The sequence below is a fragment of the Talpa europaea genome (genome assembly GCF_964194135.1).
Source record: "Talpa europaea genome assembly, chromosome: 3".
Classification (NCBI taxonomy): Eukaryota; Metazoa; Chordata; class Mammalia; order Eulipotyphla; family Talpidae; genus Talpa; species Talpa europaea.
In genome coordinates, this window is record NC_140069.1 from 32,221,566 (window position 1) to 32,243,214 (window position 21,649).

A 21,649-nucleotide genomic window follows, 5' to 3' on the forward strand; every position below is an offset into this window, starting at 1 on the left:
TTTATACAAGCACTGGGTACAGTCAGAAGCGCAGGAGGGTGAGAGAATTCACCAGAGCCAGAGCGGGGAGCAGAGCAGGCAGAAGGACCGAGGTACAGTGCTGAGGGGAGCAGCGGGCGGCAGAAGAGGTCTGTGCGCCATGCGGGACCCTCCTCCAGTGCCCGGGGAGCAGCCGGGGATCGAACCAGCACTGCAGAGGCTCCGGGCAGCTTCGCAACCCAGTGCTCAACCACTGCGCCACCGGGGAGGCCCCAATCAGCATTTTCTTACCTTAAATATATTTTTCATTAATTTTTAAAAAAGATTTATGCATACAAGAACTGGGGTACAGGCCAGAGGTGTGGGGGTGAGAGGGTTCACTAGAGACAGTGTGGGGAGCAGAATAGGTGGATTGACTGAAATACACTGCTGAGGGGAGCAGCGAGCGAGTCAGGAAAGGTCTGCTGCGTCATGTGGGTGGCTCCATGGCTGGGGAGGACACTTGAGCTGCAGTGGCTGTGGAGAGCTTTGTAGGTTGCATCTTAACCCCTTGCACCATCAGGGAGGCCCTCATTAAAATTTTTTTATTAAGACCTGCCTGGTGGCGCAGGGATTAAAGCCTCAGCACTATCAAGCTATTTCCAGCCACTATGATATGAATTTGATCCCTGGGCTACACCCCAGTTCTTTTATGCATAAATAAATAAAAATCTTTAAAATTTTTTTTTTATTAAACTTAAAAAACAAACACCACTCTTCATTAGACCCCCTCAACCCATACTCTCACCTCCCCACCCTCATCCCCTTTGGTAAACTAAGTTCTGTTGTCGAAGTTTCCTTTGAAAAGAATTATCTCTTTCAGTATAGGTATTTTTCATTGCTGTTGATAATTTAAACATTCTTTGAGTATATATAAAGTCACACATTTCTTGGTGTGTTCTAGGAATTCTAATTTACTGTAGGTTGAAAAGTTGATGGCTCTGTCCAATGTGTGAAGTTGTAGAACTAAGGCCTAAAAGAAGGGCTCCCCTGCACCCACAACCTCATGTACCTCAGGTGGTGAGTGACTAGCCTGCAGCAGAAGGCCTGAGTGGAAGGGAGGGCACAGGGCTGCTTTAAGACCCAGGTCCAGTCCCAGGGGAGACAACTTCAGAGTTTGGCTCTTTGCTTTCTGAAAGGTTGGAAAGGCTCCTTGTGATTTGATGATTCTCACGAGCTCTTCCAGGGACTTGAGGTCTGTCAGCATCTGCATCATCTCTTCTTGTTGCTTTGAAGATGTAACTCCCTCTTCTTTTAGTTCCTGAATCAGGGCACTGAGTTCGTCCACCACAAGTGAGTTGGCTCTCATCATCATCCTGTAAGCATCTACAAGGCCGATTATACTGAATGAGACTTTCTCTAGTCTGGCATTCTCTAAAGATGTCTCGATCCCTGCATATTCCTTTTTAGCAGCATAAACCTTATCAATGAGTTGGCATTCTTCCTCGATCCGTGCGGCTAGGGTTTTTGTGAGCTGCTTTTCAAGTCTTACATAAAGTCGACTTCTAACAGACTGAACAATTCTGAATATCAATAAGAGACCCACTATTAAGCTGATGAAGAGTGGGCACACCACTGCCTCCCACTGGAGGCGCTGGAGAATGAGCCGTGGACTCAAGTCAGTGGGCAGAAGCTCCAGTACCACCTTACTGAACTTCCCAAGAATCAGCCCAAAGCCAAGACCCACAGAGGATGGCAGCTCCTCATGGCACTGACTCACCACAGGGTTCTACCTGGTAACTGTGCATGCACCAGCCACAACAAACCCCAACATTCCACCTAGAACCCAGCCAGCAACTGGCATCCTGGATTGGTCAGTTTTACAGGGGTTGTGGGGGGAGGAGGCTTGTAAAAAAAATGTAGTTCTTCCATTAATATGTAATGGTCATACATCCCCTGCTCATGGATTGGAAGAATAAACATTATTAAAATGGCCATCCTACCAAAAGCAATATATACAGATTCAATGCTATTCCAATCAAAATTTCAATGTCATTCTTCAAAGAAATAGAACAATTATTGATGAAATTCATATGGAATCACAAAAAACCCCGAATAGCCAAAGCTCTACTGAAAAAAAGAGAAGGAAATGGAGGCATCACACTCCCAGACTTCAAACTATACTACAAAGCCATAATCATCAAAACTGCATGGTATTGGAACAAGAACAGACATACAGACCAATGGAATGGAATAGAAAATCCAGAAATAAACCTACAGATTTATGGTCAACTAATCTTTGACAAAGGAGCAAAGACTATGCAATGGAGCAAAGAAAGTTTGTTCAATAAATGGTGCTGGGAAAACTGGGTTGCTACATGCAAAAGAATGAAGCTTGACCACTACCTCACACCATACACAAAAATCAACTCAAAATGGATTAAAGAACTAGACATAAGACCTGAAACCATAAAATACATAGAAGGAAATATAGGCGAAACACTACGTGATATTCACATCAAAGACATCTTTACAGACACATCACCCAAAGCAGTGATAGTGAAGGCAAAGATCAACAGCTGGGACTACATCAAATTAAAGAGCTTCTGCACAGCAAAAGAGACAATAACAAAAACAAAGAGAAACCCCACCGACTGGGAGAACATTTTTGCACACAACACTAATGATAAAGGACTGATCACAAAAATCTGCAAAGAGCTGATGAGACTCAACAACAACAAAGAAAATAATCCAGTCAAAAAATGGGCAGAAGAGCTAAAAAGAAACTTCTCTGAAGAGGAAATGCAAATGGCCAACAGACATATGAAAAAATGTTCAACATCACTTGTAATCAGGGAAATGCAAATCAAAACTACCAAGAGATACCATCTTACACCAGTGAGAATGGCACATATTAAAAAAACTAGCAACAACAAATGTTGGCGAGGGTGTGGAGAAAAAGGAACTCTTCTGCACTGTTGGTGGGAGTGCAAACTGGTCCAACCACTATGGAGAGATGTGTGGAGATTTCTGGACCTACTAAACATAGAGCTTCCATATGATCCAGCAATTCCACTCCTAGGTATTTACCCAAAGGACACAGAAACATCAATTCCAAAGAATACCTGCACCCCTATGTTTATAGCAGCACTATTTACAATAGCTAAGCTTTGGAAACAGCCCAAATGCCCAAAAATAGATGACTGGCTCAAGAAGATGTGGTACATATACACCATGGAATATTACTCAGCATTCAAAAAAGATAAACACATGCAATTTGCAGCAACATGGATGGCGCTGGAAGGGATCATGCTCAGTGAAATAAGCCAAAAAGAAAAAGAAAAATACCGGATGGTCTCACTCATAGCAGGAATCTAGAAAACTTAAATAAGGGACCAGGAAAATGAATAACTATAAGAAAGTAAAAATCAAAATCAACATAAAACTATGAACCAGAGACACTTTTTGGGGGGTGGGGGGCGGGAGGAGAGGGATTCGGGTCAGAATGGGGGGTTTGCAATTGTATGGGGGAATATAAAAATAAAATTTATTATTTAAAAAAAAGAAAACTAATTAGTATGATGTTAGGCTGCTAAAATACACCAAACATACAAGAAATCAAACTCTAGGTGAATTAAAGAATTAAACTGAGTAAGTTTATAAAATAGAGGAAAAAAAATATCTAATGGTCATACTTTACCTCTTATTGTGCTTATATCAATATAAATTAAATATATTAAAACGTGATAATATGTGTATGACTTGAAAAATCTTTTAATGTTTATCAACCCTACAGAAACTAAGACCATTTTCAAATTGGAGATGATAAAAGAAATACTAACCAGGGCCTCCCCGGTGGCGCAGTGGTTGAACGCTGGGTTGTGAAGCTGCCCGCCGCGGCCTCTGCAGCGCTGGTTCGATCCCCGGCTGCTCCCCGGCCACCAGAGGAGGGTCCCACATGGCGCGCATACCTCTCCTGCCACCTGCTGCTCCCCTCAGCAGTGTACTTCGGTCCTTCTGCCTGCTCTGCTCCCTGCTCTGGCTTTGGTGAATTCTCTCACCCTCCTGTGCTGCTGACTGTACCCAGTGCTTGTATAAATAAATAAATAAATAAATACATCTTAAAAAAAAAAAAAAAACTAACCAGCGTTGTCAAGAATGTAGTTAGGAAATTTGTTAGGTTTATTTTATCACAATAAAAAAAAGAATGTAGAATTAAGCACTCAAAGGTTAGGCTACAAAGATAATCACCAATATAATCACACAAAAATAGTGTCTAACATATAAGATTGTTTAAATTATGCCACATCCTGGAGCACCTCACTGCTGCTCCCCTCAGCAGTGTATTTCAGGAGATCCACTTGTTCTGCTCCCTACTCTGTTTCTGCAGAGTCCTCTTACCCTCTGCGCCTCTGGCCTATATCCCAGTTGTTCTCTGCATAAATAAATAAATATTCTTAAAAAATAAAGTAATTTTTGCCATATCCATTCAACAGGAGATTACATTATTCAGTCACTAGAAATATTTAGATATTTTCACTCTGTTCCAAAGAGTTGGCCAAGATAGACTTGCCCAGGTCCCTTACCTCCTGGTTTTTTTTCTCTCCATGGAAGAAACAATTATTTTGGTTTCCTTAACATTTTTTTTTTTGAGGTAAGAGTCACATAAGATCAATCATTTTATTTTATTTTTTTTTTCAGAGGTTTTTATTTATTTATTTATTTATTTATTTATTTATTTTTTTAGGGTTTATTTATTTATTTATACAAGCACTGGGTACAGGCCAGATGCACAGGAGAGTGACAGAATCCACCAGAGCCAGAGCGGGGAGCAGAGCAGGCAGAAGGACCGAAGGACACTGCTGAGGGGAGCAGCGGGCGGCAGGAGAGGTCTGCGCGCCATGCGGGACCCTCCTCCAGTGGCCGGGGAGCAGCCGGGGATCGAACCGGCGCTGCAGAGGCTGCGGGCAGCTTAGCAACCCAGCGCTCAACCGCTGCGCCACCGGGGAGGCCCAAGATCAATCATTTTAAGTGAACAATTCAGTGACTTGTAGTACATTCACAGTGCTGTGCAAACACATTTTCATCTCTCTCCTAAACATTTTCATCACTTCCAAAAAACCCTGTACCCATTATACAGTCATTCCCTTTCCCACTCTCCCTTCAGTCCATGGTGACTACCAATCTGCTTTCTAACTTGATGGATTTACCTATTCTGGATATTCAATATAAATAGGGTAATACAATATGTGGTCTTTTGCTCTATGATTTCTTTCACTTTAGCAGAATGTTTTCCAGGTTCACTCAAGTTGCAGTATACTCTAGTATTTTGTTTGTATGGCATACACTTTGTATTGTGTGTATGTGTATATGTGTATACCACAATTTATCATATTTCATTAATTGATGGACATTTGGGTTGTTTCCACTTTTGAATTATTGGGAATAGTGCTGCTGTGAATATGTGTGTGTAAGTATTTGAACGTCTGTTTCCATTTCTTTGGAGGTATTAGGTATATCTAGAATTTCTGAGTCATATGGTAATTCTGTGTTTAACTTTTGAAGAACCACTAAACTGTTTCACACACCATGGGGAATGGTAGATTAGAATATTAAAAGTAAAAAAAAAAGGATATCCATAGTCACACAACCATGATCCTTGGTATATTTCTTTCTATGCTTTTAATTTTTTTGTTTTTTTAAAGATTTATTTATTTATGCATAAAAGAACTGGGGTACAGGCCAGAGTTGTAGGGGGTGAGAGAATTCACCAGAGATAGAGTGAAGAGCAGAGCATGGAGATTGACTGAAATACACTGCTGAGGGGAGCAGCTTGTGAGACAGGGGAGGTCTGCAGCAACATGTGGGTCACCTCCCTGCCCAGAGATCAAACTCTTGCTGTGGCTGCGGATAGCTTGATAGTGCTGTCTTTAACCCTTGCGCCACCAGGGAGGCCCTTCTTCCAATCTTTCTTACAACATTCTTGTAAAAGCAACTGGCAAAGTATTACTGTTTCAATCTTAGAAGTGAGGAAACTGTTAACTTCAGGATGTCTTAAAACTGCTCTCTAATAGTGGAATTAAAATAGGATAAGGCAACAAGCTTGATCAACTGGTAGCAAGTCTATAGGTTCCTTTATCTGGTAGTGATACATTAATTAGAGTATATAATAAAGACTAGGACCCCCTATTACTATCCAGGTGATTGACATGTGGATGGCTACATACCATTGACCATAATTTAAATTTGTAGGTTTTGCAGTAAAAAGACTAGAGTTATTCCCCCTTTGCCAGCAGATGGCAGTAAATATCACATCTGGGACCTCAGAGTTCAAAACAAAACCTTTGCCTGAGATTTTAATTTTCAACATGACTTTTTACATTTAAATAAAAATAAAAATTGAAAACTTTATTTTTTTATTATTTTAAAAAAGGATTTATTTATTTATTTATACAAGAGCTGAGGTACAGGCCAGAGATGCGGGAGAGAGTGGGGTAAGAGGATTCACCAGAGACAGAGCGGGGACTAGAACAGGCAAACTGACTGAAATACACTGCTGAGGGTAGCAGCAGGTGAGACAGGAGAGGTCTGCCTTGCCATGTGGGTTTCTCCCTGGCCGGCTGGGGATCGAACTCGTGCTGCAGAGGCTGTGGATTGCTTCATAGTGCGGTGCTTAACCCCTTGCGCCACCAGGGAGGCCCCAAAAACTTTATTAAAACAGCTGAATCTGTTAATTCATCTTGTCCCCTCTCATCTCTGTCATTGGTATAGATCAGAACTTTAGTGTCAATAGTACATGTTGAGGGCCTCCCCGGTGGCGCAGCGGTTGAGCGCTGGGTTGCAAAGCTGCCCGCAGCCTCTGCGGCACCGGTTCGATCCCCGGCTGCTCCCCGGCCACCAGAGGAGGGTCCCACATGGTGCGCAGACCTCTCCTGCCGCCCGCTGCTCCCCTCAGCGGTGTACTTCAGTCCTTCTGCCTGCTCTGCTCCCCGCTCTGGCTCTGGTGAATTCTCTCACCCTCCCGCGCTTCTGACTGTACCCAGTGCATGTATAAACAAAACAAACAAACAAACAAATAAATAAATAAAAACATGCCTCTATTAAAAAAAAAAAGTACATGTTGAGTTCTAGGAGCTCATGCCAGTCATTAGAAACTTTTTTTTTTTTTTTATAGAAGAACTAGGGTTCAAAACAAACTAGGGTGTAAGCCAGAGGTGCAGGGGTTGATAGGATTCACCAGAGACAGAGTGGAAGGGAGCAGAACAGGCAGATTTACTGAGATATACTGCTAAAGGAAGCAGCGGGTGAGATAGGGGAGGTCTACTACACCACATGTGGGTTAGCTCCCTGGCTGAGCATCTGAGAATTCAGGCCCTAGTGGTGATAGTGCTGAGAATTAAACCCTAGGCTATTAAGGAGGCCCCTGTGAATTATTTCAATAACTTTTTTCGTGACCTTTTTGCTTTTAGTCCCTATTTCAATTAACAGTAACACCACAGTGATGTCGTTTTTGGGGTTTGGAGTGTGGGGCAGAAAAATCTGACACTTTTTAACAAGATTTACTTATTTATGCATACAAGAACTGGGGTACAGGCAGAGGTGTGCAGGGTGAGAGGATTCACCAGAGACAGAGTGGGGAACAGAAGAGGCAGATTGACTGAAATACAACTGCTGAGGGGAGCAGTGGGGGAGACAGTAGAGGTCTGCTGCGCATGTGGGTCACCTCCCTGGCCAGGGATCAAACTTGTGCTGCATTTGCTACAGATAGTGCTGCGACTTAATCCCTTGAGCCACCAATGAGGGCCCCCTATGCTTTCATTTTTTTTTTAACTCTTTTTTTTTTTTTTAAAGATTTTTATTTATTTATTTATTTATTTATTTATTTATTTATTTATTTATACAAGCACTGGCTACAGTCAGAAGTGCGGGAGGGTGAGAGAATTCACCAGAGCCAACGCGGGGAGCAGAGCAGGCAGAAGGACAGAAGTACACTGCTGAGGGGAGCAGCGGGTGGCAGGAGAGGTCTGCGTGCCATGTGGGACCCTCCTCTGGTGGCCGGGGAGCAACCGGGGATCGAACCGGCGCTGCAGAGGCTGCGGGCAGCTTCGCAACCCAGCGCTCAACCACTGTGCCACCGTTGAGGCCCCTATGCTTTCATTTTTAAAGTGCTGAAAGAAAGAGTAATCCATAAGGCTTGTGTCATTAGCCCTACATAGTATAGAAATAGTAAAGTATACAAACAAGGTTGTTAAAAGCATGTTTAGATTAAGTTACAATTGCTAGCAGTTAATTCTAAAAAGTTAAAGCTTCTATTCTATGTCTCAGAACTTATAATATGCATAGTGAAGCTCTAAGAGTGAGATAGGGTATATAGGAATCCTCAAATTAATTATTATTTTTTAAAGATTTATTTATTTTATATAAGAACTGGGGTACAGGCCAGAGGTACGGGAGGGTGTGAGGATTCACCAGAGACAGAGTGGGAAGCAGAACAGGCAGACAAACCAAAAACACTGCTGAGGGGAGCAGCAGGTGAGTAGGAGAGGTCTGCTGCACCATGTGGGTAGCTCCCTGGCTGGCTGGGAATCGAACCCACGCTGCAGAGGCTGCAGAAAGCTTCACAGCTCTGTGCTCAACCCCCTGCACCAGTGGGGAGGCCCTCCTCAAATTATTTTTGATCACAAAATCCTTTTTCCATGGGGCTGCTTGAGGGAATATGCTTTGAGAGATTTGGGATCTGCTAAATACAGTAAAGCAATTACCAAATGGGAAGTACCAAATGTAAGCCTTACATAAAGTGTACAGTCTACATAGTCCAAGTTCTGTATCTGAGAGTAATACTAAGTCACAGAGTTTTGGCTGTTTGCCTCTTTAAACAGGATCCCAGAGAGGCTGGGAAAAAGCTGGGGTCATTCAATCTTTCAGAACGAGTGACACTAATTGGTGTGTTTATTTCAGGATAGATTGTGTAGGTAATACTTTTTTACATTTCTCAAATCGTTCAGTTATCTCTGGGCCACATTTTGAAGAATAATATTGCATGAGAACACAGAGCAGGTTTCTATGATCCAAGCAGACAGGGTAAAGAAGGAGTCCTGGAGCCCTCAGTGACTTTTGCAGGCTTTCTTTGGGATTTTACTGAGTACACAGCAGGCAGGGGTGCTGTGGGGCCGGGAGGCTGCCAGGCCTCCCAGTCCCCAGCAAGTCTTCAGTCTGTCTGGGCTCTCCGGCATTCTCTGGTGGCCTTGTTCTCTGCTGCTCTCGTGGTTTTTCTGGTGTCCCGGTGACATCGCCCTTTTAAGTAAGGCCAGTCTCTCAGCACAGGTGTATCCACTTATTTATGCCCACATCCTCCTCCAGATGCCCACCATCAGGCATGCATTCAGGATCTCAGGTAGCCATCATCAATCCTAATGGCGGGAGGGCAGAAAAGACTGATGCTTTTTTACTTATCCTACAGATATGGAAATATTGCAGCAAACTCTTGGCCTAGGGAGTTACAATTAAGTGTCATGGAGGGAGGGTGGCAGCTGTTACTTTTAATAAGTGTGCTCAGAGAGGAAGAAAAAGGAAGGCCCTTTGTGTTCTTGCTGGTGGAAGGAACTCTTGTAGTTGGCAGTTTGCCAGGCTCCCAAACATGTTGTTTTTGACAGTACTTGGTCTCTGGAGAGGGTGAAATGCTTGGCAGTTCACTCAGACCCTCCTCCTGTTCTGTGTACTTGAATGCATGTCAGTCACCTTGGAAAGGAGCTCCTCTGTTACCAAATAATTGCAACATTGCTTTGCTAGCCACTTAGCTCTCTCCCACCATCTTTGCCTTGTTATCAAATTGCTCCTGGCAAGCATTCAGATTTGCATAAATTGCTTTTCACAGTAGAGACAACTTTTGTTTTCTTCAAATTGCTTTTTATTGCAAGGTGGAGCAAATCAAAGAAGGAAAGATACTCCAGCTGAAAAAGCAGGAATACCTACTTTGTTTCTGTTTACAGATTACTGATCTGGGGGAGTTTGCAATCCAATGAGCAAAATGGACAGAAAGAAAGGCTAACAGTATAATCCAACCATCTGATACATAAAACATTCACACATATGTAATTCTTATATAAATTATTTGTCTATTATATATTGTTCTATATATTATTGGAAATAGTGGAAAAATAATTCATTCGATAAACATTTTTGAGTGTTTGGTGTTTGTCAGTGTAACAGCGGGAAGCACAGTGCAGAGTGCAGGATCTCTATGATCCCAGGAGACAGGGTAAAGAAGGGGAGTCGTGGATCCCTCCGTGGCTTTTCAGGCTTTTATTTGTGTTTACCAGGTACACAGCAGGGTGGGGGGGGCGGCTTCAGGAGGCTGGCAGGTCTCCTAGCCAACCCCCCCACCACCACCCCACCCCGCCAATCTTTGCTCTTTCTGGGCTCTCGGGCATTCTCTCGTGGCTTCTGTTTCTCTGCTGTTCTCTTCTATGGTTCTGCTCCTCTGGCATCCCGTGACACCGCTGTTATGAGCCCAGTCTCTCAGCTCAGGTGAATCCAACTTACATATGCGCACACCCTACATCAGGTGCCTGCCATCAGGCATGCATTCAGGACCGCAGGGATCCATCATCAATCCTAATGGCAGGAGAGCAGAAAAGCCTGATACTTTTTTACCTTACCTTACAGTCAGGTACTGGGGAACTATTGGTGTACAAGATATAATCACCACATTGGAAGAAGCTCAAAGGCTAGAAAGGGGATACTGACAGTTAATAAATGAGGGCAATAAATTGGTTGGACACTGGAGCTTAACCTCTGCACCACTCTGAAGTCACAAATGGTAGAATATCAAAGCTACTGAGGGGTAGGCAGAGCCAAGATGGGGGGGGGCAGGAAATATGTATTATTGACCCTTAAACAAGATGGGTTTGAACCGTGCAGGTCCACTTAAACTTGACTTTTTATCAGTATAGTTGGCTCTCTATCTCCTCAGTTCCACATTCAAGAATTCAACTGAACTCGGGATTTTGGAACCCAGAGGGCCAACTCTAAAGAATTGGTGCATCCTGGCAATTTGGTTTGGGGGGAGGTGTTAGAGCCCCTAACTCTCACATTGTTCAAAGGTCAACTGTACTTACTTATCTGAAGTTGTTAGTGTGTACACTGAAGGATATTCCGGGAACCCCAGTGTGGAGGCAGGAATGGACACAGTGCAGGTTTTCTGATCCCATGTAGACCGGGTAAAGGAGGAGTCAGAGTCCTTAGTGACTTTAGCAGGTCTTTTATTGGGGTTACCAGGTACACGGCAGGCAAGGGTGCTGGGTGGCCGGGAGGCTGGCAGGTCTCCCAGCCCCCAGCAGGTCTTAACTCTGGGCTCTCAGGCCTTCTCCCGGCTTCTTTTTCTCTTGCTTCTCTCTTGGCTTCTCTTTCAGCTTCTCTTTCGGCTTCTCTTTCGACTTCTCATGGCTTTTTCTGGCGTCCCTGTGACACTGCCCTTAAAAGCACAGTCTTGGCCCAGGTGTACCCACTTCAGGTGCCCGCCATCAGGCATGCATTCAGGATCACAGGGTTCCCTCATCTATTCCTGATGGCGGGAGGGCAGAAAAGCCTGATTTTTACCTTACCCTACACCCAGACTTGCACACTACAGGGATTCTGCCATCCACCACAAAAAGACAAAGCATATATATTTTAAAGATTTATTTTTATTTATTTATGCATATAAGAACTGGGGTGTAGGCCAGAGGTGTGGGGCGGTAAGAAGATTGACCAGAGACAGAATGGGGTACAGAACAGGCGAATCTACTCACATACACTGCTGAGGGGAGCAGTGGGCGAGACAGGAGAGGTCTGCTGCACCATATGTGGGTCACCTCCCTGGTGGGGGATTGAACTCAGACCATAGCAGTTATAGCATGATAGTGCTGCGACTTAACCCCTATGTCACTAGGAAAGCCTGACAGTTCAATAGGATTAGTGTGCATAGAGAGGGAAAAGAAAGGTTTATAGTTTCCCCATTAAACTCCCCCAAATTACCCATCCCCTTGTGGATAAATGTCCGGTCAGTTTGCCTGAAGCGTGACCGCTGAGGTCCGGAAGTTTGCCATAAGTCTAAAGCACCTTCTGGCAGGGAATCATAGAAAAGGGGAAAAAAGTATCAGACATGTCTAGGTAGAAAGAAGCAAAATCAAAAATCAAGATAAAGGGTTTCCATTGTCAGCCACCCCATGTGTCTCTCCCCAGTGTACGAGCTCACACAGGCTCAGGTGGCAGCAGCAACCCCTCTCCTCCCCTTCCCACTCCCACCTATTTTCTGTGCCCCTCATCTCCCCTTCCGTCTTCCTGTTCCTTTCCTGATGCTGTCCCAGTACCCCCTTTAAGGACCTCAAATGATTAAACAAACACCCAAATTTCAAGGGGCTCAAACCCAGCTCTATGGGATTCAGTCTCATGCTCTACCAGCTATACTAAACCGCTGGCCATGATGGCAGTATTCCTGCTGAATCTGAGTAAAGCCAAGCCTCAGATCAGGGCCATACCAGGATCCAGACCAGATTATGGGCAATGGGTTTCAATAGCACATATTAAATTCCCTTTTTTTTTTTAATAGAGGCATGTTTTTATTTGTTTGTTTTGTTTATACAAGCACTGGGTACAGTCAGAAGCACTGGAGGGTGAGAGAATTCACCAGAGCCAGAGTGGGGAGCAGAACAGGCAGAAGGACCGAAGTACACTGCTGAGGGGAGCAGTGGGCGGCAGGAGAGGTCTGTGCGCCATGTGGGACCCTCCTCCGGAGGCCGGGGAGCGGCCGGGGATCGAACCAGTGCTGCAGAGGCTGCGGGCAGCTTTGCAACCCAGCGCTCAACCGCTGCGCCACCAGGGAGGCCCCTTAAATTCCCTTTCTTTCCTCCCTCCCCTCCCTTCCTCTGCTACACCCTCTACTGGCAATACACTGCCCAACATCAGACTCAAATCCACAACCCTGGATTAGAGTTTCATACTCTTCCAGGGAAGGTGGTCAGGAACTTCCTCATCAGAGACCCTGCTGCCTTGCCCTGTGTCTTCATCAAATATTTTGTGGTCACTCCTTATTTTTGAATTTATGTTTGTGTGTCCATCTGGAATTGGAATTTAAAAAATGTGTGTTCAACTGCTTTTCTCTGACAATTGAGGAAAAGAAGTTGTTGCCCTGATTTTCCCACAAGCAAGGTGATACTTCCCATTTAGTTTTCTCCATGTTTGGCCAATTTGTGTGCTAATGAGCATGATAACAAAAGTTTCCAGTCATTTGTCACGTGGCCAAAGAGTCAGCTGTAAAGTGTCCCAGAAGCTGATTTGCAGATACATTTTGTAGGGTAAATGAAGATTGGTCAGGCTTTTATGCTGCTGGCCTCTGTGGCTATCACCTGCAGCCTTGAATGCAGGGGGCATTTGGGAGCGTGGCTCCGGGTATGCATGCCTAATGGTGGACACCTGGAGTATGGTGTGGGCATGTGTAAGTATGCACACCTGTGCCTAGGAGGTCAGTGATATAAGGGCAGCATCACTCAAGAGACTGCGCAGAAAAAAAAATGGCTATTGGTGGTGTGGTGTGGGGTTTGGGGGGTGGGAGGAGCAGCTATGCGATGAAAAGACCAGTCCAGAACATCAGAGTGAGCCCAGAGAGAGTAAAGATTTTGCAGGGACTGGGAGGCCTGCCAGCCTCTGGCCCAGCCCAGCTGTCTGCCCTGCACCTAGTTGCCTCTCTACAAATGATGTAGAAATGTTGGTGGGATGAAGGATGTCCTGACTAACTCCACAAACAGGTTTTAAAGACCGCCCCCCAACCCCAGACAGATCATTAAAAGCCTGAAAAAGCAACTGAGGGTTCCAGGACTCTCCTTTACTGATCTCTGAAATCTCCTGAATCCAGAGACTTGTCGCATGCCTTGCTGGCACTACACCTTTAAATTGCCTTCTAAAGAAATGCTACTAATACTCTGGTCTCAAATCTCATCTACCTCTTCTGCTGTCACCAATTTTAAGTGATTCAGTATGTAGAAGTATTTATGCTCCAGAGTCCCAAATTTCAGAACAAGGCATGGGAATGCCTTTGGGTATACACAATCCCAAATATGTGCTTAAAGTAGTGACAATACCATGAAGTCCAAGGTGTACTGTGTGTGGGTTGGTGGGGTACCACTCAGTCATAAATTCATCTAATCATCTTGACTCATCTGGAAAAAGGATAGGATAAACAATAGGACTTGAGCTGAACAGATGCAAAGTTTACTTAGGACTTGAGCTGAACAGATGCAAAGTTTACTTACTGCTTCCTGTTAATGACAAATGTTTAGATTTGTTTTCAACTAGTTGAAATAGTGTCTTATCTATTTCTTTGAACACATGTGCAAGAATTTTTCCTAGAAACGTTGTAGGCACATTTAATTTTACAAGATATTTCATAATTGTTTTCCCAAGTGCTTATTCCAACTTAGATTACCAAATCAGCTGTGTATTATTACAGTTGCTCCAGTGCTCATCAACAAACTCACTTTTCACGCTACATTTTTACTGTTCATGGCATTCCACGTTACACCATTTCTCCAATTTGTTTTCAAATAACTCTCAAACAGACGTGTGGGCTAGGTATTACTACTGACACTTTGCAGAGGAGAAACCAAAATATACCCTTGATTTAAGACAAGTTTCTTTTTTCTTTTAAAAAATATTAAAAAACGTCTTTTCAATTTTGCTCATTGCACTTATTCCTCTGCAGCCCTCGAAAGGCTGCTAACGGGAAGGTTCTCTGGGCGGGATATCCAGACTTGGCAGCGTTTTCCACCCCTCCTCCACCCTCTCCAAAGCCAGCTCAGTGCTAAGCCCCCCTGAGGCCGTCGTGGCTCAGTAACGCGGGGAAACCACATGATTTGGACCCCTGGGGACTCCGTAGTCCCCTCCTGCTCTCCCTCCGCCCCTTTCCACGCTCTGAGGGCGCCCTCCGCCGCGCTGGAGAAGGCGGGGCCCGGGATTCCGGACCGCAAGACGCGTCCGGATTGGTCGAATCTTGAGGCGCATGCGCCCTGGTCACCGGAAGTGCTGTCGTCGCTCCCTTTCTCAAGCCCCTGGAGCCCAGGTTGGAGGGCTGCCCCGGAAGTCTTCCCCCTGTCCCCCGCCCGCGGCAAACATGGCGGTGGACTCGGCCATGGAGCTGCTATTTTTAGATACTTTTAAACACCCGAGCGCTGAGGTAAGGCTTCCCGGTTAAGGTTCCCACTCTGCTGCTTGACTTGGGGATCCTTACAAAAATATCGCTTGGCGTGCATCGACTTTACCTTCTGCTGATTGTCTCTTTCATTCCTCTTATACACGCCCCCTCCCCCAGCTTGGGTACGGGGACGCGTCTGAGGGCTGGCGGCGGTGGCCCCCCTCCTTTTCCGACTTTCCCTGAGGTCCCTTGTTTTTGGTCGAGTTGGCTGCCGTGCTAGCATTACTTTTGTTGTTGTGATTCCTTTCATTTGAAAAGGATCAGAGTTCCAAGGTTTACTTCAGGGGGTGTTGGGGAGGAGTCTTGGGCAGGTAGTGTTTGACAGCAGTGCAGCTGACAGAGCAGCTACGTTGGTTTCGTGATGCCTGACTCTCTCTCCTTTTCTGATGGGATTTAAATTGCCAAGCTGTGACTTTTATTGGATTTGGGATTTCGGCGTTCCCTGGTTTCCCCAGAAACTTTAATGCTTACATTTTGGAAAAGGTCTCACACATTAGGACATGCACTGCTTACACGGAACGGTCTTTGCGTGGAGTATATTTGCGAGCAGGGGAGACTAAAGAGAACTGTAGTTCAAACTGTGGTCAGAAAAGACAGATGTATCGTCGTTTTGAGGGCCAGGGGTAGGGTGTTAATAATCGTGCTGTGATAATTTGAGCGGCCCTGACCGTGTGACTGGTTCTGCTATACGTGAATTGAATAGCTAAGTGATTTAGAGGTTTCCCAAAGCCGACCAAAAATGAACATGAGAAGTTCATAGAGAAATTAAAAAAAATAAAACAAAAACAAACCCTAACAGAATTCACACTTCTCTTTCATTGTAAGCTTAATCAGTTTAGACAACTATTCTTTTTTTTTTTTTTAAAGATTTATTTATTTATTTCTGCATATAAGAGCTGGGGTTCAGACCCGAGATGGTGGAGGGTGAGAGGATTCACCAGAGACAGAATGGGGAACAGAACAGGCAGACTGAAATACACTCCTGAGGGGAGCAGCGGGAGAGTCAGGAGAGGTCTGCTTGCCATGTGGGTTGCTCCCTGGCTGGCTGGGGATCGAACTTGTGCTGCAGAGGCTGTGGATTGATTCCCAGTGCGGTGCTCAACCCCTTGCGCCACCAGGGAAGCCCTAGAGAACTATTCTTTATTCCAAGAAAGCGATGCTGTTGGATAGATAGTGGCTGTATCTTAATGACAATCTTGGTCTTGTAATTATTTTAACAAATGGTCTATATGTTTGTAAAAGTCAAAAATTCGGAAACTTTAGCATATCTTACTAACTGAATTAATTTATGGTCTCTCATTTCATGTGAGTCAATTAGCTCTGTGTAGTTACTATATTTTGTCATTCCAGCTAGGTTTTAGATAATACATAATGCAGGCAGTAGTTGGGTCAGAAGTAACCTGTGATGAATTAGTTAAATAGTATTAGTTTAGGAAAATTGGCATTTGTTCACTTATTGTATACTTAAGAATCTGGTATTTCTTAATCCATTCTTAGACAAACATTGAGGAGGAGGAGAGTAAATACCTTCTGGCAATGATTGGAGAAGACTCAAGTAGAGATGACATTTGAACTGAGACTTGGAGGAGGAGGATTAGGGGCTTCTGGGGCATTTGGAATATGGGTATGCTTTTTCTCAAGGAGTTTATAGCTAAGTATTGGAGATTGGGCCCACAAAATAATGATTTGAGTTAGGAGGTGATGAGCTTGGAGGTGGTTTCTTGGAGTTTGTCCCTTTGTTTCCAAAAATGCCCACCAGTGTCTGACATTAGGACCCCAATCAGTGTTTACCACTCCTTGGTGGTACAACTGAAGACTGTGATTTCAGATGAGGGAGAGCTCACTTTTCATTTTAGGCTATCAGGGAAAACTTTAACAAGGTAGGCAGCATATGAATTGGTCTTTGGTGGAAGAAGAAATATTACACTATAGTAAACAGGAATACTACAGGTATTCTTTGGTGTGCTTTCCACACCTTCAGGCTATGCCAAAACTAGGAGTGCGAAGTGGCATCCGAAGAGCAGTTTGAAGCCAAATCATGGAGTTCCTCGAATGTATAGTAAAGGCATATATACTGGGTAGTTTTTGAGCAGGCATTATATGATTTGTAAAATTTATTAGGTTGATTAATTGAGCAATAATAGCTAAAATGGTTCAGAAAAGTTTGACGTGGCAAGTCAAGAAGAAATAGTGAGACATAATGAGAAAACGGGCCTCCCTGGTGGTGCAAGGAGTTAAGTGTCAGCACTGTGAAGCTGTTAGCAGCCACTGCAGCACAAGTTCAATCCCTGGCCAGGGAGCTAAGCTACATGGTACAGCAGACCTCTCCTGTCTCGTCCAATGCTCCCCTCAGCAGTATATTTCAGTTAGTCTGCCTGTTCTGTTCCCCACTCTTGTTTATGGTGAATCCTCTCACCCCCGTACAACTCTGGCCTACACCCCAGCTCTTGTATGCATAAATAAATAGAATAAATCTTAAAAAAAAAGCAAAAACCAACTCAGGTTAGCAGATGGGCAGTCATCTTTTTAGCCCTTTTTGAATGATTATTTGGTGCAAAGCACAGAGCTTTGGTAAATTAAATACATTGTCTCTAGTACTTCCATGATTTTTGAAAGATTTTTCTCCTTTTAATAGAAAAGTGAAAGGGGCATGAGAGACTAACTTTCCTAAAGTGGCAGTTGAATTAAGACTCGCCAAAACACATTGTCTAGCTCTAAAGCTGTGTTATGCCATGTTCCAGTGGGATTAAGTAGGATGGGGTAGGTATAAGGTAAACTTTGGATATAGTATTGATAGGACGGCAGTTGATTGTGCCAGAGAGAAAGAATAGTTAGAATTTTCATTTCAGAAACTAGAGAACTAGTAGTTCTCATTGATAGTAATAAAAAAGTCTGGAAGCAGGTTTGATGGGAACAAGATAATTTTAATTTTTGATGTGTAGAGTGATACATGCTTGTGCTAAGAAGCTGGGAATGTTTTTAACATTTACATATAAAAAATACTTTTGAAGGTGAGGTATATAGCTCTAGAGGGGCAGTACAAGTATCAGGACCAAAAAACCAAAACCCACTGTCCTTACTTTTGAAGGAATTTGTAAGCTGATGGGAAAGACAGACTTTTATTCAGCTTTCACAAGGAGAATATTTAAAGGGGCTTAAGTAGTACTAAATGAATTTTAAATTATGTTTGTGGTTTGTATGCCACTTCTTTAAAAATATAAACTAAGGGGCCTCCCCTGGTGGCGCAGGTGGTTGAGCGCAGCGCTGTGAAGCTGTTGGCAGCCTTTGCAGTGCTGGGTCGATCATAGCCGGCCGGGGAGGGTCCCACATGTCGCGGCAGACTCTCCTGTCTTGCCTGCTGCTTCCCTCAGCATTGTATTTCGTCAGTCTGCCTGTTCTGTTCCCCACCCTGTCTCTGGTGAATCCTCTCACCCTCCCGTGCATCTGGCTGTACTCTGGTTCTTGTATAAATAAATAAATCTTTAAAAATATATATCTATATAAACTAAGTTATTTTATTAAATTTTAAATTCATTGTAGAAAAATCAGAAAATGTTATGCAGAAAAGCAAAGGCTTTACCAGTTCCACTTTTCTTTATCTCAGCAGTCCCTAACAGCTTTCTTTAAAAAAAGTCCTTTAGGGCCTCCCTGGTGGTGCAGGGATTAAAGTCTCAGTGCTAGCAAGCTAACACAAGCCACTGTAGCATGAGTTCAATCCCCAGCCAGGGAGCTAACCCATGTGGTACAGCAGACCTCTCTGTCTTGCCCCGCTGCTCCCCTCAGTGGTGTATTTCAGTAGATCTGTTCTGCTCCCCACTCTGTCTCTGGTGAATCCTCTCACACCCCCACACCTCTGGGAAAAAATCCTTTAGTACATATCTATATATGTTTGAATGTATACACTCATCACCACACAAATATACCCATACTGTTTTGTGATTTATTTTCTCACCTAACAATGTCTTGTACATCTTTATAAATTGGGAAGTACATTTATATACCATTTAAAAATTATGTTTCATTTTTAAACATTATCTTTTTTTTTTTGATTAGGTAAAACATGTATGAGGTACAAATTCAAAAAGTACAAAAGTGTATACAGTAAAAAGTAAGTCTGTCTCCCCTCCCTGATCATACTTTTCCTTCCCTAAATATTTTATTTAATATCATTTTATTGACTGTATAATGTTTAAGTGTGTTATATGTTGAATTCTATTTATTTAGGTTTGTGACTTTTTGTAGTGATGTGATATTCTTTTCTTTTTTTTTTTTAAAGACTTACTTGTTTATGCATACAAGAACTGGGGTACAGGCCAGAGGTGTGGAGGGTGAGAGGATTCACCAGAGACCATCAGGAACAGAACAGGCAGAGTAACTGAAATACACTGCTGAGGGGAGCAGCGGGCGGGCGAGTCAGGAGAGGTCTGCTGTGCCATGTGAGTAGCTCACGGGCCAGCCAGGGATAGAACTCATGCTGCAGAGGCTGAGGATAGCTTCATAGTGCTGTGCTTAACCCCTTGCACCCTCAGGGAGGCCCTTCTTTTTTTTCTTTTTTCTTTTAAGATTTATTTATGCATTTAAGAACTGGAATATAGGCAGTGAGAGGATTCACCAGAGTCAGAGTGGGGAACAGAACAAGCAGACTGACCGAAACACACTGCTGAGGGGAGCAGCAGGCAAGACAGGAGAGGTCTGCTGCACCATGTGGGTTAGCTCCTTGGCCAGGGATTGAACTCTTGTTACAGCGGCAGCTGATAGCTTCATAGTGCTGAGACTTAACCCCGTGCATCACCAGCGAGGCCCAAAGATCTCTTGCATCTCAAGATAAATGTGGCTTAGTGTCCTGGAATCTGACCGGTCTATTCTTTTTATTCCTATTACTTTCTTAGTCTTGATTTCCAATGATCAGTTTTGCTTCCTAGGTTTATATATTCCTTAAGCCCCACTTTCATAGTATTATGTTTAACTCTCTGAAAATACAGTTCAATCAAAAATTTTTTTTAAAAGATTTATTTATTTATGCATACAAGAGCTGGAGTGCAGGCCAGAGATGCAAGGGGTAAGAGGATTCACCAGAGACAGAGTGGGTAACAGAACAGGCAGACTGACTGAAATACACTGCTGAGGGGAGCAGCGGACAAGACAGGAGACTTCTGTCTCACCATGTGGGTTGCTCCCTGGTGAGCTTGCTGCTGAGGCTTCGGATTGCTTCATAGCGTGGTGCTTTAACCCCTTGCGCCACCAGGGAGGCCCTCAATCAACTTTTATTAAGCATCTATTACAAGTTTTTCATTCCTAAAACGAATATGCTTTGCACTCTTAACAGTAAAGCGAGATTTTTGGTTTTGGTTCTCTTGAAATGCCACTCTACTGGAAGAGAAAACAGAAGCAATCACAATTTAATTGATAAGAGGTTTTGGACCCAAGGGAAAGGCACCTCTTTCAATTGATCTAATTCAGCTTTCCAGAGAAAGTTGACATGAAAAGGTGTTGGGGGCAAATGAGTGTGGGAGCAGAAACAATAGCTTGAGTTGAGGGCTTGATATGGGGTAATAAGAAGAGACAATACTTTTCGATAAGACCAAGGAATTTGGCCTGCAAACAGTAAGAAACAAGGGAGTGATCATTTACGTTCTAGAAAGAGACTACACTGCAATAGAATGGACTGGAGGGAGAGAGAAAGAAACATAAAAAAAACAGGAACTTACTGCTATTACTCTAATGAGAGAGTGCATGAGTGATATGCGGCAATAATGAGTGGTGCCCAGGGATCCCAAATTATTAAGGGTGAAAACCTATATTAGCTATTTGAAGGGTTTGTGCCTGCCTGTGTGCATAAAAGAAGTGTAATCAAACTTTGGTATGTCAGAAGATTTTTAATCAGTGAGAGATTCAAAGCAAATAGAGAGGGAAGAGTAGGGATGTAGGGGAACAGTAAAAATTCAAAATATGCATTCCTGCTCAAATCTGAAATCAACTGTTCCTTCGTGGGCAGACATTCAACCAAACAGGCAGGGCTCAAACTGGAGCAGCCAAGGCCCAAGAATAGAGCTGCCAGGAGAACGAATCCAAGGCAACCTCTGGCAAGAAGTATAAGCAGGAGGTTGAGCAGGACCCAAAAAGCTGCAAGAGGAGGACAGAAACAAAGTTCAAAATGTACCTTTCAAGCTGAATCCACTGCAAGGTCAAGATGGCAGCTGCCATAGTTTCTGAAGAGAGCAGGATGGTGTCACCTGCTCTGAAGTGCTGAAGTTGGTGAAAGAGCTGTAGGTGGGAGCCAGCTAAAGGGTAGTGCCTGGTACCTGAGCAAAAACAGGAGACACCCACACACACACATGCAAACACACATGTGCACACACATGTCCTCAGGGGCAATGAAACTGAAATGTGAGCAAGAGGGCCTGGTGAAGCAGAAGACCCATTCTGGCCCAGTAGCTCTGTCTTTTAATAGCTGCTCCATTCTTC

At 43.8% G+C, this 21,649-nt stretch overlaps 1 protein-coding gene across 1 annotated transcript in view; it reads left to right on the forward strand.

Annotated features, from left to right (window-relative positions):
- Positions 1 to 15,103: 15,103 nt before the first annotated feature.
- VIRMA (vir like m6A methyltransferase associated) overlaps positions 15,104 to 21,649 on the forward strand; it is a gene marked incomplete at both ends in the record, with an annotated part of 55,921 nt that continues 49,375 nt past the window's right edge. Inside the window, one exon of the mRNA XM_084230131.1 lies at positions 15,104 to 15,166. Coding sequence (XP_084086257.1) covers positions 15,104 to 15,166 — 63 coding nt within the window. The remainder of the gene's footprint in view (positions 15,167 to 21,649) is intronic.